Source organism: Gobio gobio (assembly GCF_949357685.1).
Source record: "Gobio gobio genome assembly, chromosome: 4".
Taxonomy (NCBI): domain Eukaryota; kingdom Metazoa; phylum Chordata; class Actinopteri; order Cypriniformes; family Gobionidae; genus Gobio; species Gobio gobio.
In genome coordinates this window covers 16,026,421-16,053,695 of record NC_137100.1, presented here as the reverse complement: position 1 = coordinate 16,053,695, position 27,275 = coordinate 16,026,421, and the positions used below count along the sequence as shown (strand labels likewise).

The 27,275-nt window shown below is 44.0% G+C and overlaps 1 protein-coding gene across 1 annotated transcript; it reads right to left on the bottom strand.

Moving 5' to 3' along the window:
* On the bottom strand, positions 1 to 27,275 carry LOC307124745 (uncharacterized protein; the record flags this gene model as incomplete). Its single annotated transcript, XM_079814188.1, has 19 exons — positions 1 to 174; positions 3,210 to 3,381; positions 11,055 to 11,109; positions 11,616 to 11,735; positions 14,871 to 14,943; positions 15,026 to 15,167; positions 15,237 to 15,429; positions 15,497 to 15,660; positions 15,731 to 15,828; positions 15,895 to 16,082; positions 16,162 to 16,276; positions 21,220 to 21,252; positions 21,335 to 21,476; positions 21,546 to 21,738; positions 21,806 to 21,969; positions 22,040 to 22,137; positions 22,204 to 22,391; positions 22,471 to 22,561; positions 27,267 to 27,275. The coding sequence occupies 19 exons, from the start codon at positions 27,273 to 27,275 to the stop codon at positions 1 to 3; spliced, it is 2,412 nt and encodes an 803-aa protein (XP_079670314.1).

The window sequence follows — 27,275 nt, the reverse complement described above, 5'->3', positions numbered from 1 at the left end:
TCACCTCATGGCAATATTTGTATGTCGCTGAAGTTTGGAGCTACACATGCCTGTTACTATGCCAACCATCATTGCAGTGTCCTTTTCCTCCCTGACCTCGGTGGGGGAAATAGGGGGATGGGTGTAACCTGGCTTCTCCTCTTCAACCAGAGCCTTAAGAGCTGGATTAACCCCCTACGCCTCATAACAATAGTAGCACATGTCTGCCTATCCACCGTGGGACCATTCAGACCTGCTTTACTCACAGACTAATAAGGATTAGTGTTAATGAGACATAAGGAATTAAGTATGAATGAAGATCTCCTTAAGCAGTCATTCAATGCATTCTGCACCTCCTCATTCTCCTTCTGTCTCCACTCTTCTGTGTGTTTGAGCACAAGGTGTAATCCTCTTGAAAATCAAAGGTAGGCGGCTCATATGAATATAGGCTTAGATCCGAAAGCGGTATTTTATTCAGCTTTCTGCCATCTGCCTTGGCTCTTTTCACCTACACCACTCTCAGCTTGGTACTTACACTCACTTCACTCTCTTCACTTATTTTTAATGTAGGGCCACTGTTTAATTCCTCACTCTTGTAATGTATGAAGCTTTTCATATGAATCAGATCAGAGCAATGTGAGCTGTAAAGCTTATACGGATATTTATTTACAAATTCTGTTTATTGTGCACAATCAGAGATCTGGGGCTTTGTACAATGATAGTAATTGAACAAACGCAGGTTTACAGAATTAGTTTCAAGTTGACAAAACCAAACCAATTCAGTCACACTTTGTTGGTACTATGATGCTGATCATCAACTTTCTCTGTCAACTTCAAGTTCATGAAGCGCAAGCACATGAAAGTGTGACATCAGTAGTGAACAGCCAATCAGATGCCTTGAAACATAGAGAAACTGCGATTCACATCTCGTAAGAGAGTCAGCAAGATTCTTTTCTCTCTTCTGCAAGTTAACAGATTGAAGAATATGAAGTATATAAATGCATTTACACAGCAAGAATAATATATCTGGCTTTATCTGTGCAAGTGAAAGTTATGAAGTTAGTTTATTCATAATAGATATAGGTATACAGAGACTTCGGACATGTATCCTCACATGTAGTAATTTTTAAAGCTTTATCTACCAATTTCAAATCTTATTTATATTATATATTATTTGTATATAATTATGTTCAATTGTACTAAATGTTAAATAAAAAGTGTTAAACTAAAATCGCTCATGTGTAATGTATTAGGAGTATAATAATTATATAAATCATATAAGGTTAATCATTGAGGTTATCCACTTACTTACTCTTAAACATGCCTGGGTATATCACATAACCTGCTTTCTGGAATACCCCCATGTGCTTTCCAAAGCCCCAAAAATTCTACCCACTCTCATATTGTTCCAGACCTGTATGATGCAAAAGAAGATTGTAACGATGTTTGTTCGTGTGGGAAGAAGGAGGCGGGAACCGGCGAACAATAAACAACAAACTTTTAATAAAATAACTGAACACAAAATGAAAGTAAAAGCAGCAGCCCCTCACGGACGACTGCCGCACACACATAACAAAATACAAATAAAACAAATTAAAATCCAGGCCTGGCCCTCTCTCGTCCTTCACTGTCGTCGCTCCTCCTTTATACTCCCGTCACTCCTCCGCGAGAGACGAGGCCAATGCGGCACGCAGCTGGCACTCATCATCCTAATAATGACCGCGGCCTCGTCCCGCTCTCACGGTCCCTCAGCCTCGCTGCCCGCCACAAAGATATTTTGAACAATGTTTATGCTGCCATTTTGCATAAAACAAAAGTATATGACTAGCTGGGACTGTCCACCTCCAAAATGTACCATACAATAGTGGCTCAGAATCCATTGAAAAGCAGGGGAAATAGTCAGAATACAATGCTAAATTCAAATAACTAACCAAATAATAATGCACTGGTAGAAAAGCAATAGGCTTTTAAGTGAAAATAAGGGAGAAAATGTTTCAGGTTATGACTGCAACCCTAATTCTACCAGAAAGACCCAGGGAGCAAGATAACATAACAATGACATTTATTTTTTTAACAGACCAGCAAATGAAAGCAAAATATTGCATGATAAGGTTATTTGGCGTAGACCCCGTCCGTAGCTCACATTCAGACAGTAACGGATTCTGCATTCCCATCACCTCTGTGTGATTGCATCTGAAGCATGTGTGCCGACTAGTCTAATGGTGAGACAGAATGTCACGATCGGGTTACGTCACTACCAGGAAAGCATAAAACACATCCGTAAATGACCAGCGTTAGCTTCAATTAGCTGAAGCAAGACAATCACAGGGATGCAGTCATTCCTGATACGTTCCCTTTTGAGGGAACTTGCGCTGTGTCAATGACGCTTTGGGAACGAGAATGCCCAAACGCCATGTTTACAAGTGCCTGTCTGTGTGAAAACTCCACGACTAAGACATGAGCACCTGTGAACCTGGGGTAGCACCCAGGTCCAGGTTATAGAACTTTACCAATGGGAGCGGAGAGGACCAGGCTACCACATCACAAACCTCTTGAAGGGACACACCCGAAATCAATGCCTTGGAGGCCGCCATACTCCTAGTAGAGTGAGCTCTGACAGCCAAAAGTCACAAAGGAAGACTCAAAAGCAAGAGAAATGGCCTTGACTATGCACTAACTTGACTTTCTGTTTGGATGCCTGGAGACATTTCTTAGGCGATCCAAAGCACGGGGTCTTAGGGTAAGGGATTGCCTTGACCATACCCGGTGCAAACTCAAGCTGCAGATAAGCCTTCTATCACAATAGCCAAGTCCCAAACTGGAACTCTGCTATGAATTTCAGGCCTCAGCCTCAATTAACCATGAAGGATATGTGTCACCAATGGGTTTCTCCCCACAGACATACCACCCAAAAGGACATGGTAAGCCACAATGGCTGCCACATATACCTTCTGTATGGAAGGGGATAGCCCTGCAGAAAAACAATCTTGCAGAAACTCTAGTACAGAACCGACCGGGCAGTTTACTGGATCCCACTGTCACATTCTGCACGAAGAAGCAAAGACCCTCCACGTAAAGTTACCTAACAAAGGGCCTTGGGACAAGAACCAAGGCTTTCTCCATATAACCGAGGCGTTCGAAAGCACTCGTTCCAACTTGCTTTTAGGATGAGCACCCTGTTTCTCAGCTGGCCAATCAATGCTTAACTTTGACACAGCCCTAAAAACTACCTCCACCAGCTCCTCATATGTAAGGGAAAGAGATGATGAATCCTCTTCCCCTGCCTCGATGCTCAGCACATCCACCTCCTCAGAGCTGGAAAGCTGAAGCACCGGGCTCTCCCTCTGGGAGGAAGAAGCTGCATTGCAGGCTTCCAATCCTGGTGAGAGAGCACCAGATCCCCTGGGTGAAGACAGAAAAAGAGCAGGGTCCGTCTCAAACCCCTTCGAGAGATCCATTGGGAACATGAACCTGAACACTCACCTCGAAGAGAGACAGGCGAGAGCGGAGCGTGCAAAACGGCAGCCTCTCACAATGCTCATCAGCCCCCTCAAAGGCTGACAGAGCATGCTCCGCTCCCAAACACATCACACACAAATCGTGCGTATCCCCACCCGTAATGAAACAAGGGCAGGAAGAGGCACGCGATTTGAATGCTTGTTTGTTCGCCATTATTTTGTTTATATTGAGCTGTACTATATCGGGACAGACAACAATAAAAAAGACAGAGAGTTTAGACACAGATTTTATGGACAATAAATAATTCTGGTACAGAATAATTGGGTCATACAAATACTATTGGATTGCCTCTTTATGTTGGATGTAAAATCTGAGTTTTAAAGCAAAACCAGTTAGGAACCGCTGCCGTAAAGCTCCATAAAGGTTGTCTATATTTTGTATTTTAAGTCTTTTGAAGAGCAGCATGAACATGTCCTTTTGTGTTCCACAGAAGAAAGTAAGTCAAACAGGAACAACATGAGGGAAAGTAAATGATGACATAATTAACAGTTTTTGGTGAAATGTTTTTTAAAGTCCGATCAAGTGTTTTTGTTCTAAAATTGCTTAATTTCCTCAGCAAGACATCATGTCTATTTTCTATGAATGCAATCTGCCTGTGCATCCTGTGTGTCTGCCTTTACATTGACTCTATTCTGCTCTCTGTGTGAAACCACTGCTCATTATGCACCTCTCTCCCTCCTCTCCAATTACTATCCTCACAAGTCATTTAGTGAGGGATCTCAGACAACTAGGACACTCACAGTGTCATTACCCAGAATTCCCCTTGATCCAGCCTACATACAACCCAGCCTGGAAAAAATAAGGGAGAGGAAACAGGGCTTTATTACACTCATTTATTAAATTAATTTTAATTTAAAATTATAAAGAGGAAGAATTGTGCGCACATTCAATGAAACTTTTACAGGTGCCAGATTCAATAAAGAATAAATCAAAGTAAACTAAAATCTGCACACTGTTGATACTGCTCCCAAAGATTTATTAAAACATGCAACGTTTCAACCCAAAAGGGTCTTCGTCAGGCAAACAAGAAGCATAAACAGGTAGAATTTATATCTGTGTGAACCATCACACCTGACCTCATTAATGAGCTGATTACCCAATCATCCAATCAAAATAGACACAATCAAAAAAAAAAAAAAAAAAAAAAGGAAAGGAAAGGAAAGGAAAGGAAAGGAAAACCCCATAATTTACAAACCCAAATATAATACAAAATATAATCTTAAACAATTTACTAGCAGGGAAAAAGAACAAAAAGAAAAGGGGGATTTTTATAACAATACATAGTAATACAAAAGAAATAGTAAATATTCACAGAAAAAGGTTTCAAATCAATCTCCATATTCAAACCTTTTGGAGAAATAGTGTTAAGTGTGTATATATAAAAAGCTTCCCTCTGTAAAAGGATTTTGTTGATGTCACCACCCCTTCTGGGTATTCTTACTTGTTCTATTCCTAAATATTCCTAAAGAGTTGACAAATTGTGTTTACAAAGATTAAAATGAACAGCAATGGGGTTCTTTTGGTCATTCAAACGTATATTGCTTCTATGTTCTGCAATGCGTGTTTTTAAGCAGCGTTGCGTTTTATATATGCTAGACCACATGGCATTTGATCATATAAATAACGTTTTTGGTGTTGCACAAACACCACGGGGTCCGGCCGGGCTCAGCCCAAAGGAGCGACGTGGGGACACCTTCCCGTGGGCCCACCACTCACGGGAGGGACCGTAAGGGGCCGGTGCAAAGCGAATCGGGCAGCAGTCGAAGGCGGGGGCCTAGACGACCCGATCCCTGGACACGGAAACTAGCTCTTGGGACATGGAATGTCACCTCGCTGGCGGGGAAAGAGCCAGAGCTTGTGCGTGAGGTTGAGAGGTTCCGACTTGAGATAGTCGGAATCACCTCCACGCACGGCTTGGGCTCTGGAACCACACTTCTCGAGAGGGGATGGACTCTTCACCACTCTGGAGTTGCCCATGGTGAGAGGCGGCGGGCTGGTGTGGGTTTGCTTATAGCCCCCCAGCTCTGCCGCCATGTGTTGGAGTTTACCCCGGTGAACGAGAGGGTCGTTTCCCTGCGGCTTCGGCTCGGGGATAGGTCTCTCACTGTTGTGTGTGCCTATGGGCCAAACAGCAGTGCAGAGTACCCGACCTTCTTGGTGTCCCTGGGAGGGGTGCTGGAGAGTGCTCCGACTGGGGACTCCATCGTTCTACTGGGGGACTTCAACGCCCACGTGGGCAATGACAGTGAAACCTGGAGGGGCGTGATTGGGAGGAACGGCCCCCCTGATCTGAACCCGAGTGGTGTTCAGTTATTGGACTTCTGTGCTAGTTACAGTTTGTCCATAACGAACACCATGTTCAAGCATAAGGGTGTCCATCAGTGCACATGGCACCAGGACACCCTAGGTCGTAGGTCAATGATCGACTTCGTGGTCGTTTCATCTGACCTGCGGCCGTATGTCTTGGACACTCGGGTGAAGAGAGGGGCGGAGCTGTCAACTGATCACCACCTGGTGGTGAGTTGGATCCGATGGCGGGGGAGGAAGCTGGATAGACTCGGTAGACCCAAACGTACTGTGAGGGTCTGCTGGGAACGTTTGGCCGAGTCTCCTGTCAGAGAGATCTTCAACTCCTGCCTCCGGCAGAGCTTCGACCAGATCCCAAGGGAGGCTGGAGATATTGAGTCCGAGTGGACCATGTTCTCCACCTCCATTGTCAAAGCGGCTGCTCGGAGCTGTGGACGCAAGGTCTCCGGTGCCTGTCGAGGCGGCAATCCCCGAACCCGGTGGTGGACACCGGAAGTAAGGGATGCCGTCAAGCTGAAGAAGGAGTCCTATCGGGCCTGGCTGGCTTGTGGGACTCCTGAGGCAGCTGACAGGTACCGGCAGGCTAAATGGACTGCAGCCCGGGTGGTTGTGGAGGCAAAAACTCGGGCCTGGGAGGAGTTCGGTGAGGCCATGGAAAAGGACTATCGGCTGGCCTCGAAGAGATTCTGGCAAACCGTCCGGCGCCTCAGGAGGGGGAAGCAGTGCCCTACCAACGCTGTTTACAGTGGCGATGGGCGGCTGTTGACCTCAACTGGGGATGTTGTCGGACGGTGGAAGGAATACTTCGAGGATCTCCTCAATCCCGCCGTCACGTCTTCAATTGAGGAAGCAGAGGCTGGGGGCTCAGAGGAGGACTCGTCCATCACCCAAGCTGAAGTCACCGAGGTGGTCAAGAAACTCCTCGGTGGCAAGGCACCGGGGGTGGATGAGATCCGCCCTGAGTACCTCAAGTCTCTGGATGTTGTGGGGCTGTCTTGGCTGACACGCCTCTGCAGCATCACGTGGCGGTCGGGGACAGTGCCTCTGGGATGGCAGACCGGGGTGGTGGTTCCTCTTTTTAAAAAGGGGGACCGGAGGGTGTGTTCCAACTATAGGGGGATCACACTTCTCAGCCTCCCCGGGAAAGTCTATGCCAGGGTACTGGAGAGGAGAATTCGGCCGATAGTGGAACCTCGGATTCAGGAGGAACAGTGTGGTTTTCGTCCTGGTCGTGGAACACTGGACCAGCTCTATACCCTCTACAGGGTGCTGGAGGGTTCATGGGAGTTTGCCCAACCAGTCCACATTTGTTTTGTGGATTTGGAGAAGGCATTCGACTGTGTCCCTCGCGGCGTCCTGTGGAGGGTGCTGGGGGAATATGGGGTCCGGGGTCCTTTGCTGAGGGCTGTCCGGTCCCTGTATGACCGAAGCAGGAGTTTGGTCCGCATTGCCGGCAGTAAGTCAGACTTGTTCCCGGTGCATGTTGGACTCCGGCAGGGCTGCCCTTTGTCGCCGGTTCTGTTCATAATTTTTATGGACAGAATTTCTAGGCGCAGCCAAGGGCCGGAGGGTGTCAGGTTTGGGGACCACACGGTTTCGTCTCTGCTCTTTGCAGATGACGTTGTCGTGTTGGCCCCTTCTAACCAGGACCTTCAGCATGCACTGGGACGGTTTGCAGCCGAGTGTGAAGCGGCTGGGATGGGGATCAGCACCTCCAAATCCGAGGCCATGGTCCTCAGTCGGAAAAGGGTGGCTTGCCCACTTCAGGTTGGTGGAGAGTTCCTGCCCCAAGTGGAGGAGTTCAAGTATCTAGGGGTCTTGTTCACGAGTGAGGGGAGGATGGAACGGGAGATTGACAGACGGATCGGTGCAGCTTCTGCAGTAATGCGGTCGATGTACCGGTCTGTCGTGGTGAAGAAAGAGCTAAGCCGTAAGGCGAAGCTCTCGATTTACCGGTCAATCTACGTTCCTACTCTCACCTATGGTCATGAGCTTTGGGTCATGAACGAAAGGACAAGATCCCGGACACAGGCGGCCGAAATGAGCTTTCTCCGCAGGGTGGCTGGGCGCTCCCTTAGAGATAGGGTGAGAAGCTCAGTCACTCGGGAGGAACTCGGAGTAGAGCCGCTGCTCCTCCACATCGAGAGGGGACAGCTGAGGTGGCTCGGGCATCTGTTCCGGATGCCTCCTGAACGCCTTCCCGGGAAGGTGTTTCGGGCATGTCCAACCGGGAGGAGGCCCCGGGGAAGACCAAGGACACGCTGGAGGGACTATGTCTCCCGGCTGGCCTTGGAACGCCTCGGTGTCCCCCCGGAAGAGCTGGAGGAAGTGTCTAGGGAGAGGGAAGTCTGGGCATCTCTGCTTAGACTGCTGCCCCCGCGACCCGGCCCCGGATAAGCGGAAGAAGATGGATGGATGGATGGATGGATGGATGGTGTTGCACAAAATTATTCCCTTAATTTTTAGCTGTTTCCCAGAATGAGGGTGGCTGAATGTGTTACATTTATTTGTAAAATTACATTGTGCACATTTTCCACACCTATAATTGCCATCAGGGACTAGAAATGGATTGTTGGATCGTGCCAAACCTTGGTCATCTCTCACCACCATTTGATGTAAATTTGGAGCTTGTTTGTGAACAAATAGTGGAGGCTCTTTACAAAGATGACTCATTGTTGGATCTGAACTTAAAATGTGCCAATGTTTACGAACTACATGCGCAAATTCCTTACTTAATGCAGAGTACTGAATCATGCAAGACACCCTAGCTGTTATCGGTAGACTTTCAACGTGTTCCAGACAAGCATTCTTTTTGATCAGTATTTTCAAATTGTGCTACAGCCTCTCGAATCCAAGAATCAGTATAACCTCTTTTCTGAAACCTCTGACTTAACTCTTTACATTGTGTTTCATACATTTCATTATGTGTGCAAATCCTACGAATTCTTTTGAACTGACTAATCGGAAGACTTTTTTTCCAAACGTGTCGGATGGAAGCTTTGACCATGTAATATAGTGTTTCTATCAGTAGGCTTTCTATATAGATCTGTCAATCATTATATTTTATTATGAGTAAGTCAAGAAAGCTGACTTGACACTCATCATAATCAATAGTAAATTTGAGATGTTCACTACTACGATTAAGAAACTGATGAAACTCACATAGTTCACTCTCCGAGCCGCACCATATAAGGAAAATGTCATCAATATACCGACGCCATATGCATCTTAGGTAAAAAAGAATTAACCTCAGGATTCAATACGCATTCATGTTCAAAATGACCAACATATAAGTTTGCATAATTAGGGGCCATTGTACTTCCCATAGCTGTTCCGTTAATCTGTAAAAAATAATCATCTTTATACATAAAAAAGTTTTTAGTTAACACCAGTTTTGTGAACTCGTTTAGGCAGTCAATGCTAGGACTCTCGTTAAGAAAACAGTCACGTAAAAAGAAATGTATAGCTTCAATACCACCATCATGTAGGATGTTAGTGTATAATGATTCTACATCAAGTGTCACAAGAAATACATTATTGTGGGGCAATATTACAGACTGTAGTGTTTTAATCATATCCATAGAGTCCTGTACATAAGAAGGAAGTTTTTGTACATAGGGTTTCAGAAATGAATCAACAAAAACCAACACTTTTTCTGTTAAAGAGCCATTACCTGCAATAATGGGTCTGCCTGGTGGTTTAGAGAGATTTGTGTATCTTAGGTAAAATATATATCACAGGTGTTTTGTTTATAACTTGTCCCACATCTCGACAGTATTATTCTAGTGAAGAATTTTTTTTTGGTGGAATAAAAGTCGATTTTTTTAAGGAACAGTTCAGAGTTAGTTGGCAGGCTAGTTTCACAGTCTAAAGATTGCATATTTAGATTACGCGGTTCATGGAGCAATAATTCAGAAAAAATAAAAATAATAATACAACTTATTTAAAAAAATTATAAAAAAAAATTATTTAAGTCGTAATGTTCTAAAAAAATACTCCAAACTCATTACAATATGTGGTAGGGACAAAAGACAAACCTTTTTCAAAGGCTTGCAAACAATCAGATGATACAGATTTACTCGAAAGATTCACTACATTTTGACAGTTCAGCAACGAGACTTGTGACGAGTCCCATATTGACGGTTTCTTCTTACCCCGCCTACAGGCTCTCTTTTTCCTCGTGATCTGGGGTCTCGAGTTGGTCGAAAGCTGCTCCTTGTTAGATCGTCTTCTAAAAAAAATCATTACCCGATGTCGGGGGTTCAGATTCACTCTTTCTAGATGAATTACGGTTGAAACGTTGCATGTTTTAATACATCTTTGGGAGCAGTATCAACAGTGTGCAGATTTTTGTTTACTTTTATTTCAAATTATAAACACAAAATAAAACATCATTGATATTTAATTGTAGAGAGGATGTTTGCAAATTAAATCTATATCTACTGTAAAATTCCTGTGCCAGTTACACCTTTTTCCATACTTTTGATTGTTGACATTGACATGAGGCATAAGTTTCACTTTCAAGTTTAAATGTGGAAGGTGGGCAAGAATCAGTGTAAAGTAGAGTCACCAGGCTCACTCTCTGGCCTTCTTTAGATGTGAGTTACAAGCTCTGACATGAATTATCCCCAGATAGACTGATATTCACATGTCCTTTGGGATTCAGAGAGCCCTTCACAAAATCCACCCTCACCCTCCATGTTTCCCCTCTTTTTCAAGAGGCTCTCTAATCCTTGTTCTCCATTTGTTCTCCACCTGTCTGTTGACTATCACCTGTCTTTTGGCTGGCAGAAAGGCTGTCTGTCTACTGCAGATATGCTGTGAATTGAACTACCATTAAGTAAGAGAAATCAAATACTGTCTGTATGAGCATACGAAAATATAATACTAAATATTAACATGAAATATGGTGCTTCCCTATACAAAATTTGTCGGAATGATTATAGGGTGTCGTAGTTTGTTGGCAAGACATTTACAATCAGATGTGGTGTATTGGCAATCAGATGTGTTCAGTGTGTGTGTGTGTGTGTGTGTGTGTGTGTGTGTGTGTGTGTGTGTGTGTGTGTGTGTGTGTGTGTGTGTGTGTGTGTGTGTGTGTGTGTGTGTGTGTGTGTGTGTGTGTGTGTGTGTGTGTGTGTGTGTTTGCGTGCATGCTTGCGTGCATGTGTGTGTATTCATGTTTTTCTATCCTGGTGGGGATGCACACAGACTCATGGGGACTCAATGGTGTCTGCTGAGAAAAATATTGCCCATCAATGCTCTCTGAACCCTGTAGAAGATCCTTAAGCCTCTGCATATTGCAATCTTCAAAAAGAGAAAGAGAAAAATACAAACATAACAGAAATCCAACATTGCAATTCCACTATCACTGACTTCTTTTGTGGAATTGCCATTGCTTTTAATACAGGGACAGTCCAGTGATAGCAGAGAAAGCAGAGGGTGAAAGGATAGTTGGAAATAGGCAATCAAACTCATGACCCTTAAGATTATGTGTATGTGCTGGCTGTCAGTAGCATATTGGAAGGAACATTGTTAGCTGGCTGGTTACTAAACATAGCAAAAGTGCAGGTACAATGAGAGGCTTCCTTTTAACTTGCCAGATATATACAAAAATAAACACTGAAACCTTTGGCAAACTTTCAACATGGAAACTATCAAAGCTAAATGTATTTGGCATTGTAATGTTATAATCATTATAAGTATACAGAATATTGAGTACCAAGAGCACTATCAAACCAGCACTTAATCCAAATCACACATCACTCTCCACTACCATTTTCTTTAATTAATTTTATAAGATGGACACTAACCAGGAGAGGAAGCTTTTTTCCTCCGTTTGCTGGTGGTCACACGCTGCCCATCACTGTCCCTCTTCCACCAGGTCACTTTGGACCGCCCTGTGACTTCAGGCTTCGAACTTTGTGACTCTTCTTTATGGACATAGCATGTAATGAAACGTAGATGGGTGAAACATAGGTATTAACTAACTGAAGTTAATTTTTTACACATTTCTGTATAAAAAGAATGAAACTTGCCTGTATCCCTTCAACAAATGCATCCCCGAACAGAAGAACAGCTTCTAATTTGTTTGTATGTCCACTTGACATTGTACTAAACAAAAAATAAATAAGGTGTCAGTTAGATCTGAGAGGGTAAAGGGTGATTAAAATTTTAAATGTTCTGGTGGATAGTGGTGTCTGAATATTTGCCATTTAGGGGGCAGGAAAATGCAGATTTTAAACTTCTGGTTGTAACAATAATAATATTTTTTTATAAGTCAAGTATTATAAGTATAAATATAAGTATTATAAGTCAAAAATCCCGGGAATAGGAGCCTAATCCAACCCTACTGTATCATGCATCTGCAAGCAACTAGTAATGCCTGCCTGAATTATACCAACGTGCCCGTTATTCTAGAGATCTCAGATCGGCTTGTATAGTGAATGTAGGCCGTATGATCCAAAATACTGATCTGGCGTCAGCTAAGGTTACCTCTTGGGGTCCGCACCCACGTGTAATATGTTCACGGCCCGCAAATGTATAGATGCAGCAAGCATGGCAATTCAAAGTGCTTTACACAGAAATGAAATGAAAATATTCGTAAGTGAATTAAAACAGTTATAATAGGAATGAAAATAAATCAAAAATAAAGATGAAAACCCCTATCGGGGATGGAAGAAAATGGAGAGTCAGGTTTACTTTAGAAATATTTGTCAGGTAACTGTGCGTTTAGACAGTACACTTACAGACAAATCTTCTTGGCCTAACTTGAGGGCGTTCTCTAGATGTTTTACCCGTCAGACCAGATCTAAACGGGTCTTCCTCGCACCAGAGGGAGTACTCATCTTTTGAGTCTGGATTTGAAAGTGGCTGCTGTTGGAGCACATCTGATCTGTTCAGGAAGCTGGTTCAGCTGCGGCTGGCATAAGAGCTAAAAGCAGAATCTCCTTGCTTTGAGTGAACCCTTGGTAATTCTAACTGACTTGATCCTGATGATCTGAGTGATCTGTTGGGTTTGTATTTAATCAGCATATCTGCAATGTATTGAGGTCCTAGGACATTGAGTGATTTATATACAAGTAATAATACTTTATAATCTATTCTAAATGTAACTGGAAGCCAGTGTAAAGACCTGAGGACTGGTGTGATATGGTCATATGTTCTGGTTCTGCTCAGCGTTCTGTATGAGCTGCAGCTCTAATGGTCTTTTTGGGAAGGCCGGTGAGAAGACCATTACAATAGTCCACCCTACTGGAGATGAAAGCATGAACAAGTTTCTCCAAGTCTTGCCTGGAAACAAAGCATCTAATTCTTGATATATTTTTGAGATGATAGTAAGCTGATTTAGTTATTGCTTTGACATGACTACTGAAACTCAGGTCTGACTCCAGAATCACACCCAGATTCCAGACTTGATCTTTAGTTGTCTGACCCCTAGCTTCAAGGTATGCGTTCACCTTGAGAACTTCATCTTTGTTTCCAAATGCAATGAGTTCAGTTTTGTCTTTGTTTAACTGAAGAAAGTTTTGGCACATCCAGTTGTTAACTTCATCAATGCATTTGCACAGGGAGTCAATGGGGCTGTAGTCATTAGGTGATAGGGCTCAGTAGATCTGGGTGTTGTCAGCATAGCTGTGGTCAGCCATTTGGTTCTCTCTCATTATTTGGCTCAGTGGGAGCATGTACAGGTGGAATAGGAGTGGAACAAGAATTGACCCTTGTGGGACTCCGCATGTCATGGATGTCCACTCAGACTTATGGTCACCTATACTCACATAATAACCTCTCCCTTCTAAGTATGACCTGGACCATTTAAGGACCATCCCAGAAAGCCTAACCCAGTTTTCCAGCCTGTCAAGAAGTATGTTGTGATCGACAGTGTCAAATGCAGCACTGAGGTTGCACATTACTACTTTTACAATATCTTCATATGGCAGAAATAGAGTAATATGTAGTTCCAGATTTGGCAACACACTCACAAACCTCCCTAAGCACTTCCCCTCGGGGTAATCCCTGTCACCAGTTTGAAGTGTTCCACAAGTGGACAAGGGAGGTTTATATGGACAGACCCTCGACTCCTTGATTATGACAGAAGGGACGAGTCTACTCATATGTACTTAGGAGTTTCCAATTCAACCAGTACATCTGAATCACAGACAGTAGTGAGGAAAGGGCATGAAAAAGTGAATTGAATCAGCCTGTCCACTTGCCCTCAGTTTCTTATTTTAATATCATAACTAGTATTATTAGTATTATTATAACTAGTTTAACCTATTAGCAGTTAAGATTTAACCAATAAAATTTAGTTTAATCTAACTTATGTAACAGACTTTAAACAGTTAGGTAAAGTGAAGAAGAAATTAGATGACTAACTTTTGGTACTAGTTCAAGCGGTTTATGCAACTGGCCACAGACCTAAAGTCTCTAAAAATAACCCCACCCCCCAGCTCAAAACAATTTAGAACCAGTTTATACTTGTATTTAACATGGTCCACGTGTGATCAGATTAAATGCTTTAGTACCAGGTGTAAATAGGTCCTCAGACAACCCCGGTGGGATACATTAGTTAAGGGACTAAAGCAGGTTTTAATTCAATTATAGGTCCAGTCATACCTAAAGACCCAAACAGATAAGTTAAACCCCTAATTAGTCACCATGAAGAACAGGGGCCCTGGTTAGCAACTGGAGCTCTGCAAATAGTTCAGTTCAAAGGCTTGGGCAGAAGCTTGGTTTGTTTAGTTCAAGTTAAGCACCTCAGTTAGACTGCACAACCTTGCTAATGGAACTGGTTTATAGTAGTGAATCCCAATAAATCAAACTGAGAACAGTCATGAAAGAGCTAACTCCAGTCAGAAATCAATGCCAAAGACTAATGTGGATTCAAGAAGTTTATTAAAACAACCAAAGTCACATGACCAGGGTAACTTCTCCACTAGACACCACAGTTTGTCCACTAGAGACGGTCTTGACATGCGTGTCTCTTCCTGTAAGAGAAGGGGTAGAAACATTAGGCATTTAAATACCACTCTCATGGTTCCTGAAGTCAGTTTACAGCAAGCACTCACTTTTCCTAGCGCAGCTTTGCTCACAGGAACCAGAAGAGGGATGGCACACCGCTGTACTACAGTGGATGAAGATCTAACAGAGAGGGAAAAGGGTTAAGCCACAGAAATCACTATAAGACTAATATTAAGGGTTCAGGTAAGGCTGCGGAGCGTACGGTTTCCTGCAGAGGAGCCAGTGATGCTGGATCCACAAATGTGAACATCTTCACAACAAAGCGCTTGTAGTGGGTTGGGAACTGAAGACCAGAAGATCCAGCCACCAATGTGGTCAGGTAACGGTCATCCTGGTAAGGGCATCTGAAAGACAAAGAGGCCGTCAGAGTTGCCTTACAGCACACTAGATGGATAAAGACTGGCCTTACTCACCCATCGACCAGAAGGTCCCATTGGGGTAGACTGAGTGGACTGGGGGTTGATGTCGCCCAGCAACGTCCCAGCATTAGGACAATGTTGGGGTCGGTCCTCTCCAAAATGCGCACCTCAACATACACAGGCTCCCGCAGGACTTTTGTGACCGGATAATCAGCACCACTGTAGTAGGACGTGTACGCCTCGTCCCCTGAGGAAGAACACCAGCATTCAATCAGAAACTGCTGTAACCTGCAGTTTAGAATATACTTATGCACACTTGCCTTCTGCACAGCCTTTGGTGACACATTGACCATTCGCCAGTCTAAGCTCCACTCTGAGGGGTCCAGGAGCAGCTACTGGTGGAGGTGCAGGAACAGTGTTGACCTCCACAACCAGAGCCTCCACAGCAGTAGCAGAGTACCTACACTGGAAGAGAAGCCTGGACAACAAAGTGAGCTTGTAGCATTTGCCAAGGATTAACATTCATGCTAAAGCGTAAGAGCACCTACTCAAAATGGCTGTCCCTTGTGATGGAACCAAGTGGTCCAACACCCACTTCATACGAGGAGGTCATTCGGTTCTCATACACCACATATCCACTGTCCTCCTGCAAATAGTAACTGTTGGCATCCAGTCCATTCTAAGCCATGCAGAACCACAAGCAGCTACTCACCATCATGCTCGTGCCACATGCAGTGACAGGGAACTGGTATATAGCAAAGGAAGGTGTGGATCCCACAGGACTGCAAGGTGGGTCGCTTCCACCCAGGAGACGGACTGAATCCAGGCTCAAGCGAGGCAGAGTAACATCTCTAGCCACCACTACCACAAACTGACCATCTCTTATACACTGGACAGTCACTGGAAGAAGGCAAAAGAGCAGGTTATTGCTGAGGATCAGTAGAACATGAACACCTTTACATTGACTCGACACTCTTACCTGCCTTCCCATAGTAACACTGCTGTCCGTTAAAGCAGCAGTTGATAGCTTCACACTCAGCACCACTGATACCAGGTGGACCACATTGGATCTGCTCATAATCAGCTACAGCACATTTGTCAAGAGGCTCTGCCTGCGCCACTGGCTGCTTAGTGTGAACCTGCTGAGGAAACTGCTGACTAGCTTGATGTTGAACCTTCTGAGGAAACTGCTGACTAGCTCGCGGTTGAACCCACGGAAGAGACTGCTGACTAGCTTGAACCTGCTGACTAGCTTGCTGTTGACCCCACGGAGGAGACTGCTGACTAGCTTGCTGTTGACCCCACGGAGGAGACTGCTGACTAGCTTGCTGTTGACCCCACGGAGGAGACTGCTGACTAGCTTGCTGTTGACCCCACGGAGGAGACTGCTGACTGGCTTGCTGTTGACCCCACGGAGGAGACTGCTGACTGGCTTGCTGTTGACCCCACGGAGAAGACTGCTGACTGGCTTGCTGTTGACCCCACGGAGGAGACTGCTGACTGGCTTGCTGTTGACCCCACGGAGGAGACTGCTGACTGGCTTGCTGTTGACCCCACGGAGGAGACTGCTGACTGGCTTGCTGTTGACCCCACGGAGGAGACTGCTGACTGGCTTGCTGTTGACCCCACGGAGGAGACTGCTGACTGGCTTGCTGTTGACCCCACGGAGGAGACTGCTGACTGGCTTGCTGTTGACCCCACGGAGGAGACTGCTGACTGGCTTGCTGTTGACCCCACGGAGGAGACTGCTGACTGGCTTGCTGTTGACCCCACGGAGGAGACTGCTGACTGGCTTGCTGTTGACCCCACGGAGGAGACTGCTGACTAGCTTGAACCTGCTGACTAGCTTGCTGTTGACCCCACGGAAGAGACTGCTGACTAGCTTGTTGAACCTGCGGAGGAAACTGCTGACTAGCTTTCTGTTGAACCTGCGGAGAAAACTGTTGACTAGCTTGTTGTTGAAGCCGCTGGTCAGTTTGCTGTAATATCAGAGTTTGAGGCTTCTTGGACGGATAATTCCACTGTGGAACAGCATGACAGAAAGCACAAAACCACACACAAAGTGCCAGAGACTGAACAGCACACCAACTTCCTGCCATTGTTCAACAGCTAGTCACACTGCTGAGATGCTGCTCTTTGGTCTTTTTGTACTCTACAGATTTTGGCTAATTAACGATAATCCCTCCCTCTTCATTAGCAGTCATGATTCTCCAGACTTGCACGAGTGAGAGTTTATGCAACTGGCAGATTCCATTGGTTCTCAAGATTATATGCATGTGATGTTTCTTGATTCCAATTGGTCAGATTTGTCATGTTGAAGACAAATAAAAAGATTAGGCTTGTTTGAGATGAGCAAAATCTGCGCAGAACCGATCACCGGTGATCAGCGCGAGATGCATTCCGGTTAGAAAAGTGTCCGAGGGCGGTCCGCCTTGCTCTGATGTCATGCTGACGTATGACAAAAAACTCTCGCGAGCGAAAGGCGGATGTGTCGGATTCTGCAGACGAGCGCAGCTGCTCTCCACCGACTGCGCGGAGCAAAAGCATGATGGGAAACGACTTGCTGACGACACAGCTTAATGCTTATTGGTTTAAACAACCGTGATGTATGGTTCTTTTTTAAAATGTTTGATTTTAAAACTCTGAGATCATGTTTTTATGTGTGAATATTCCCAAACTCTCTAGCAAAGGCGATCTCTCTGTGGGTTATGTGATTTTGTCATATTTATAAAATATATATATATAAAAACATGTATGTAGGCCTAATTAAAGTCAAAATGATTGATAAACACGTCTTTCGAATGGAAATAAATAACAACAACTTTGGGTGTCTTGTTCATAATATTTATTTTCATATAAAAGTAACAGAACTTAAATTACATCCAGTTTATCAGCAACAAAGCGCACGAGTGTGAATCCCGCGATATCCGCCTTTGATCTCGCAGGTGTCTGATCCACTACGAGAAGAGAGAACTGTCCGGCTTGCCTGCACTTTTTTCACTCCTCCCCTCACTGCAGCCGCCTAGTCTCGGCTGAATTTCAGGCGAGGCGAGGCGCATCTCAAACAAGCCTATTAATTCTCAGTTTTGCTACTGGAGCTTGCCCAAAGTACCTTGGGTAGATGTTTGGTGCATTCAGCTTTGCTTGTAGACGTGCTGAAATGGTAACTAGCATTAGGCAAGGCAAGGCAAGTTTATTTGTATAGCACATTTCAAACACAGTGGCAATTCTAAGTGCTTTACACAGAAATAGAATTCAAATATTCGTAGTGAATAAAATAAAATATTTATATATAGTATAACCCCTATCTGAAGTGGAAGAAAATGGAGAGTCAGGTTTACGTAAAAAATATTTGTCAGGTAACTGTGCATTTAAACATTCCCCTTACAGAAAAATCTTCATGGACTGAACCCCCAGGGCTATCTCTACAGCTCTATCCGTCAAGGCAAGGCAAGGCAAGTTATTTGTATAGCACATTTCATACACAGTGGCAATTCAAAGTGCTTTACACAGAAATGAAATGAAAATATTCGTAAGTGAATTAAAACAGTTATAATAGGAATGAAAATAAATCAAAAATAAAGATGAAAACCCCTATCTGGGGTGGAAGAAAATGGAGAGTCAGGTTTACTTTAAAAATATTTGTCAGGTAACTGTGCGTTTAGACAGTACACTTACAGACAAATCTTCTTGGCCTAACTTGAGGGCGTTCTCTAGATGTTTTACCCGTCAGACCAGATCTAAACGGGTCTTCCTCGCACCAGAGGGAGTACTCATCTTTTGAGTCTGGATTTGAAAGTGGCTGCTGTTCGAGCACATCTGATCTGTTCAGGAAGCTGGTTCAGCTGCGGCTGGCATAAGAGCTAAAAGCAGAATCTCCTTGCTTTGAGTGAACCCTTGGTATTTCTAACTGACTTGATCCTGATGATCTGAGTGATCTGTTGGGTTTGTATTTAATCAGCATATCTGCAATGTATTGAGGTCCTAGGACATTGAGTGATTTATATACAAGTAATAATACTTTATAATCTATTCTAAATGTAACTGGAAGCCAGTGTAAAGACCTGAGGACTGGTGTGATATGGTCATATGTTCTGGTTCTGCTCAGCGTTCTGTATGAGCTGCAGCTCTAATGGTCTTTTTGGGAAGGCCGGTGAGAAGACCATTACAATAGTCCACCCTACTAGAGATGAAAGCATGAACAAGTTTCTCCAAGTCTTGCCTGGAAACAAAGCATCTAATTCTTGATATATTTTTGAGATGATAGTAAGCTGATTTAGTTATTGCTTTGACATGACTACTGAAACTCAGGTCTGACTCCAGAATCACACCCAGATTCCAGACTTGATCTTTAGTTGTCTGACCCCTAGCTTCAAGGTATGCGTTCACCTTGAGAACTTCATCTTTGTTTCCAAATGCAATGAGTTCAGTTTTGTCTTTGTTTAACTGAAGAAAGTTTTGGCACATCCAGTTGTTAACTTCATCAATGCATTTGCACAGGGAGTCAATGGGGCTGTAGTCATTAGGTGATAGGGCTCAGTAGATCTGGGTGTTGTCAGCATAGCTGTGGTCAGCCATTTGGTTCTCTCTCATTATTTGGCTCAGTGGGAGCATGTACAGGTGGAATAGGAGTGGAACAAGAATTGACCCTTGTGGGACTCCGCATGTCATGGATGTCCACTCAGACTTATGGTCACCTATACTCACATAATAACCTCTCCCTTCTAAGTATGACCTGGACCATTTAAGGACCATCCCAGAAAGCCCAACCCAGTTTTCCAGCCTGTCAAGAAGTATGTTGTGAACGACAGTGTCAAATGCAGCACTGAGGTTGCACATTACTACTTTTACAATATCTTCATATGGCAGAAATAGAGTAATATGTAGTTCCAGATTTGGCAACACACTCACAAACCTCCCTAAGCACTTCCCCTCGGGGTAATCCCTGTCACCAGTTTGAAGTGTTCCACAAGTGGACAAGGGAGGTTTATATGGACAGACCCTCGACTCCTTGATTATGACAGAAGGGACGAGTCTACTCATATGTACTTAGGACTTTCCAATTCAACCAGTACATCTGAATCACAGACAGTAGTGAGGAAAGGGCATGAAAAAGTGAATTGAATCAGCCTGTCCACTTGCCCTCAGTTTCTTATTTTAATATCATAACTAGTATTATTAGTATTATTATAACTAGTTTAACCTATTAGCAGTTAAGATTTAACCAATAAAATTTAGTTTAATCTAACTTATGTAACAGACTTTAAACAGTTAGGTAAAGTGAAGAAGAAATTAGATGACTAACTTTTGGTACTAGTTCAAGCGGTTTATGCAACTGGCCACAGACCTAAAGTCTCTAAAAATAACCCCACCCCCCAGCTCAAAACAATTTAGAACCAGTTTATACTTGTATTTAACATGGTCCACGTGTGATCAGATTAAATGCTTTAGTACCAGGTGTAAATAGGTCCTCAGACAACCCCGGTGGGATACATTAGTTAAGGGACTAAAGCAGGTTTTAATTCAATTATAGGTCCAGTCATACCTAAAGACCCAAACAGATAAGTTAAACCCCTAATTAGTCACCATGAAGAACAGGGGCCCTGGTTAGCAACTGGAGCTCTGCAAATAGTTCAGTTCAAAGGCTTGGGCAGAAGCTTGGTTTGTTTAGTTCAAGTTAAGCACCTCAGTTAGACTGCACAACCTTGCTAATGGAACTGGTTTATAGTAGTGAATCCCAATAAATCAAACTGAGAACAGTCATGAAAGAGCTAACTCCAGTCAGAAATCAATGCCAAAGACTAATGTGGATTCAAGAAGTTTATTAAAACAACCAAAGTCACATGACCAGGGTAACTTCTCCACTAGACACCACAGTTTGTCCACTAGAGACGGTCTTGACATGCGTGTCTCTTCCTGTAAGAGAAGGGGTAGAAACATTAGGCATTTAAATACCACTCTCATGGTTCCTGAAGTCAGTTTACAGCAAGCACTCACTTTTCCTAGCGCAGCTTTGCTCACAGGAACCAGAAGAGGGATGGCACACCGCTGTACTACAGTGGATGAAGATCTAACAGAGAGGGAAAAGGGTTAAGCCACAGAAATCACTATAAGACTAATATTAAGGGTTCAGGTAAGGCTGCGGAGCGTACGGTTTCCTGCAGAGGAGCCAGTGATGCTGGATCCACAAATGTGAACATCTTCACAACAAAGCGCTTGTAGTGGGTTGGGAACTGAAGACCAGAAGATCCAGCCACCAATGTGGTCAGGTAACGGTCATCCTGGTAAGGGCATCTGAAAGACAAAGAGGCCGTCAGAGTTGCCTTACAGCACACTAGATGGATAAAGACTGGCCTTACTCACCCATCGACCAGAAGGTCCCATTGGGGTAGACTGAGTGGACTGGGGGTTGATGTCGCCCAGCAACGTCCCAGCATTAGGACAATGTTGGGGTCGGTCCTCTCCAAAATGCGCACCTCAACATACACAGGCTCCCGCAGGACTTTTGTGACCGGATAATCAGCACCACTGTAGTAGGACGTGTACGCCTCGTCCCCTGAGGAAGAACACCAGCATTCAATCAGAAACTGCTGTAACCTGCAGTTTAGAATATACTTATGCACACTTGCCTTCTGCACAGCCTTTGGTGACACATTGACCATTCGCCAGTCTAAGCTCCACTCTGAGGGGTCCAGGAGCAGCTACTGGTGGAGGTGCAGGAACAGTGTTGACCTCCACAACCAGAGCCTCCACAGCAGTAGCAGAGTACCTACACTGGAAGAGAAGCCTGGACAACAAAGTGAGCTTGTAGCATTTGCCAAGGATTAACATTCATGCTAAAGCGTAAGAGCACCTACTCAAAATGGCTGTCCCTTGTGATGGAACCAAGTGGTCCAACACCCACTTCATACGAGGAGGTCATTCGGTTCTCATACACCACATATCCACTGTCCTCCTGCAAATAGTAACTGTTGGCATCCAGTCCATTCTAAGCCATGCAGAACCACAAGCAGCTACTCACCATCATGCTCGTGCCACATGCAGTGACAGGGAACTGGTATATAGCAAAGGAAGGTGTGGATCCCACAGGACTGCAAGGTGGGTCGCTTCCACCCAGGAGACGGACTGAATCCAGGCTCAAGCGAGGCAGAGTAACATCTCTAGCCACCACTACCACAAACTGACCATCTCTTATACACTGGACAGTCACTGGAAGAAGGCAAAAGAGCAGGTTATTGCTGAGGATCAGTAGAACATGAACACCTTTACATTGACTCGACACTCTTACCTGCCTTCCCATAGTAACACTGCTGTCCGTTAAAGCAGCAGTTGATAGCTTCACACTCAGCACCACTGATACCAGGTGGACCACATTGGATCTGCTCATAATCAGCTACAGCACATTTGTCAAGAGGCTCTGCCTGCGCCACTGGCTGCTTAGTGTGAACCTGCTGAGGAAACTGCTGACTAGCTTGATGTTGAACCTTCTGAGGAAACTGCTGACTAGCTCGCGGTTGAACCCACGGAAGAGACTGCTGACTAGCTTGAACCTGCTGACTAGCTTGCTGTTGACCCCACGGAGGAGACTGCTGACTAGCTTGCTGTTGACCCCACGGAGGAGACTGCTGACTAGCTTGCTGTTGACCCCACGGAGGAGACTGCTGACTAGCTTGCTGTTGACCCCACGGAGGAGACTGCTGACTGGCTTGCTGTTGACCCCACGGAGAAGACTGCTGACTGGCTTGCTGTTGACCCCACGGAGGAGACTGCTGACTGGCTTGCTGTTGACCCCACGGAGGAGACTGCTGACTGGCTTGCTGTTGACCCCACAGAGGAGACTGCTGACTGGCTTGCTGTTGACCCCACGGAGGAGACTGCTGACTGGCTTGCTGTTGACCCCACAGAGGAGACTGCTGACTGGCTTGCTGTTGACCCCACGGAGGAGACTGCTGACTAGCTTGAACCTGCTGACTAGCTTGCTGTTGACCCCACGGAAGAGACTGCTGACTAGCTTGTTGAACCTGCGGAGGAAACTGCTGACTAGCTTTCTGTTGAACCTGCGGAGAAAACTGTTGACTAGCTTGTTGTTGAAGCCGCTGGTCAGTTTGCTGTAATATCAGAGTTTGAGGCTTCTTGGACGGATAATTCCACTGTGGAACAGCATGACAGAAAGCACAAAACCACACACAAAGTGCCAGAGACTGAACAGCACACCAACTTCCTGCCATTGTTCAACAGCTAGTCACACTGCTGAGATGCTGCTCTTTGGTCTTTTTGTACTCTACAGATTTTGGCTAATTAACGATAATCCCTCCCTCTTCATTAGCAGTCATGATTCTCCAGACTTGCACGAGTGAGAGTTTATGCAACTGGCAGATTCCATTGGTTCTCAAGATTATATGCATGTGATGTTTCTTGATTCCAATTGGTCAGATTTGTCATGTTGAAGACAAATAAAAAGATTAGGCTTGTTTGAGATGAGCAAAATCTGCGCAGAACCGATCACCGGTGATCAGCGCGAGATGCATTCCGGTTAGAAAAGTGTCCGAGGGCGGTCCGCCTTGCTCTGATGTCATGCTGACGTATGACAAATAACTCTCGCGAGCGAAAGGCGGATGTGTCGGATTCTGCAGACGAGCGCAGCTGCTCTCCACCGACTGCGCGGAGCAAAAGCATGATGGGAAACGACTTGCTGACGACACAGCTTAATGCTTATTGGTTTAAACAACCGTGATGTATGGTTCTTTTTTAAAATGTTTGATTTTAAAACTCTGAGATCATGTTTTTATGTGTGAATATTCCCAAACTCTCTAGCAAAGGCGATCTCTCTGTGGGTTATGTGATTTTGTCATATTTATAAAATATATATATATAAAAACATGTATGTAGGCCTAATTAAAGTCAAAATGATTGATAAACACGTCTTTCGAATGGAAATAAATAACAACAACTTTGGGTGTCTTGTTCATAATATTTATTTTCATATAAAAGTAACAGAACTTAAATTACATCCAGTTTATCAGCAACAAAGCGCACGAGTGTGAATCCCGCGATATCCGCCTTTGATCTCGCAGGTGTCTGATCCACTACGAGAAGAGAGAACTGTCCGGCTTGCCTGCACTTTTTTCACTCCTCCCCTCACTGCAGCCGCCTAGTCTCGGCTGAATTTCAGGCGAGGCGAGGCGCATCTCAAACAAGCCTATTAATTCTCAGTTTTGCTACTGGAGCTTGCCCAAAGTACCTTGGGTAGATGTTTGGTGCATTCAGCTTTGCTTGTAGACGTGCTGAAATGGTAACTAGCATTAGGCAAGGCAAGGCAAGTTTATTTGTATAGCACATTTCAAACACAGTGGCAATTCTAAGTGCTTTACACAGAAATAGAATTCAAATATTCGTAGTGAATAAAATAAAATATTTATATATAGTATAACCCCTATCTGAAGTGGAAGAAAATGGAGAGTCAGGTTTACGTAAAAAATATTTGTCAGGTAACTGTGCATTTAAACATTCCCCTTACAGAAAAATCTTCATGGACTGAACCCCCAGGGCTATCTCTACAGCTCTATCCGTCAAGGCAAGGCAAGGCAAGTTATTTGTATAGCACATTTCATACACAGTGGCAATTCAAAGTGCTTTACACAGAAATGAAATGAAAATATTCGTAAGTGAATTAAAACAGTTATAATAGGAATGAAAATAAATCAAAAATAAAGATGAAAACCCCTATCTGGGGTGGAAGAAAATGGAGAGTCAGGTTTACTTTAAAAATATTTGTCAGGTAACTGTGCGTTTAGACAGTACACTTACAGACAAATCTTCTTGGCCTAACTTGAGGGCGTTCTCTAGATGTTTTACCCGTCAGACCAGATCTAAACGGGTCTTCCTCGCACCAGAGGGAGTACTCATCTTTTGAGTCTGGATTTGAAAGTGGCTGCTGTTCGAGCACATCTGATCTGTTCAGGAAGCTGGTTCAGCTGCGGCTGGCATAAGAGCTAAAAGCAGAATCTCCTTGCTTTGAGTGAACCCTTGGTATTTCTAACTGACTTGATCCTGATGATCTGAGTGATCTGTTGGGTTTGTATTTAATCAGCATATCTGCAATGTATTGAGGTCCTAGGACATTGAGTGATTTATATACAAGTAATAATACTTTATAATCTATTCTAAATGTAACTGGAAGCCAGTGTAAAGACCTGAGGACTGGTGTGATATGGTCATATGTTCTGGTTCTGCTCAGCGTTCTGTATGAGCTGCAGCTCTAATGGTCTTTTTGGGAAGGCCGGTGAGAAGACCATTACAATAGTCCACCCTACTGGAGATGAAAGCATGAACAAGTTTCTCCAAGTCTTGCCTGGAAACAAAGCATCTAATTCTTGATATATTTTTGAGATGATAGTAAGCTGATTTAGTTATTGCTTTGACATGACTACTGAAACTCAGGTCTGACTCCAGAATCACACCCAGATTCCAGACTTGATCTTTAGTTGTCTGACCCCTAGCTTCAAGGTATGCGTTCACCTTGAGAACTTCATCTTTGTTTCCAAATGCAATGAGTTCAGTTTTGTCTTTGTTTAACTGAAGAAAGTTTTGGCACATCCAGTTGTTAACTTCATCAATGCATTTGCACAGGGAGTCAATGGGGCTGTAGTCATTAGGTGATAGGGCTCAGTAGATCTGGGTGTTGTCAGCATAGCTGTGGTCAGCCATTTGGTTCTCTCTCATTATTTGGCTCAGTGGGAGCATGTACAGGTGGAATAGGAGTGGAACAAGAATTGACCCTTGTGGGACTCCGCATGTCATGGATGTCCACTCAGACTTATGGTCACCTATACTCACATAATAACCTCTCCCTTCTAAGTATGACCTGGACCATTTAAGGACCATCCCAGAAAGCCCAACCCAGTTTTCCAGCCTGTCAAGAAGTATGTTGTGAACGACAGTGTCAAATGCAGCACTGAGGTTGCACATTACTACTTTTACAATATCTTCATATGGCAGAAATAGAGTAATATGTAGTTCCAGATTTGGCAACACACTCACAAACCTCCCTAAGCACTTCCCCTCGGGGTAATCCCTGTCACCAGTTTGAAGTGTTCCACAAGTGGACAAGGGAGGTTTATATGGACAGACCCTCGACTCCTTGATTATGACAGAAGGGACGAGTCTACTCATATGTACTTAGGAGTTTCCAATTCAACCAGTACATCTGAATCACAGACAGTAGTGAGGAAAGGGCATGAAAAAGTGAATTGAATCAGCCTGTCCACTTGCCCTCAGTTTCTTATTTTAATATCATAACTAGTATTATTAGTATTATTATAACTAGTTTAACCTATTAGCAGTTAAGATTTAACCAATAAAATTTAGTTTAATCTAACTTATGTAACAGACTTTAAACAGTTAGGTAAAGTGAAGAAGAAATTAGATGACTAACTTTTGGTACTAGTTCAAGCGGTTTATGCAACTGGCCACAGACCTAAAGTCTCTAAAAATAACCCCACCCCCCAGCTCAAAACAATTTAGAACCAGTTTATACTTGTATTTAACATGGTCCACGTGTGATCAGATTAAATGCTTTAGTACCAGGTGTAAATAGGTCCTCAGACAACCCCGGTGGGATACATTAGTTAAGGGACTAAAGCAGGTTTTAATTCAATTATAGGTCCAGTCATACCTAAAGACCCAAACAGATAAGTTAAACCCCTAATTAGTCACCATGAAGAACAGGGGCCCTGGTTAGCAACTGGAGCTCTGCAAATAGTTCAGTTCAAAGGCTTGGGCAGAAGCTTGGTTTGTTTAGTTCAAGTTAAGCACCTCAGTTAGACTGCACAACCTTGCTAATGGAACTGGTTTATAGTAGTGAATCCCAATAAATCAAACTGAGAACAGTCATGAAAGAGCTAACTCCAGTCAGAAATCAATGCCAAAGACTAATGTGGATTCAAGAAGTTTATTAAAACAACCAAAGTCACATGACCAGGGTAACTTCTCCACTAGACACCACAGTTTGTCCACTAGAGACGGTCTTGACATGCGTGTCTCTTCCTGTAAGAGAAGGGGTAGAAACATTAGGCATTTAAATACCACTCTCAT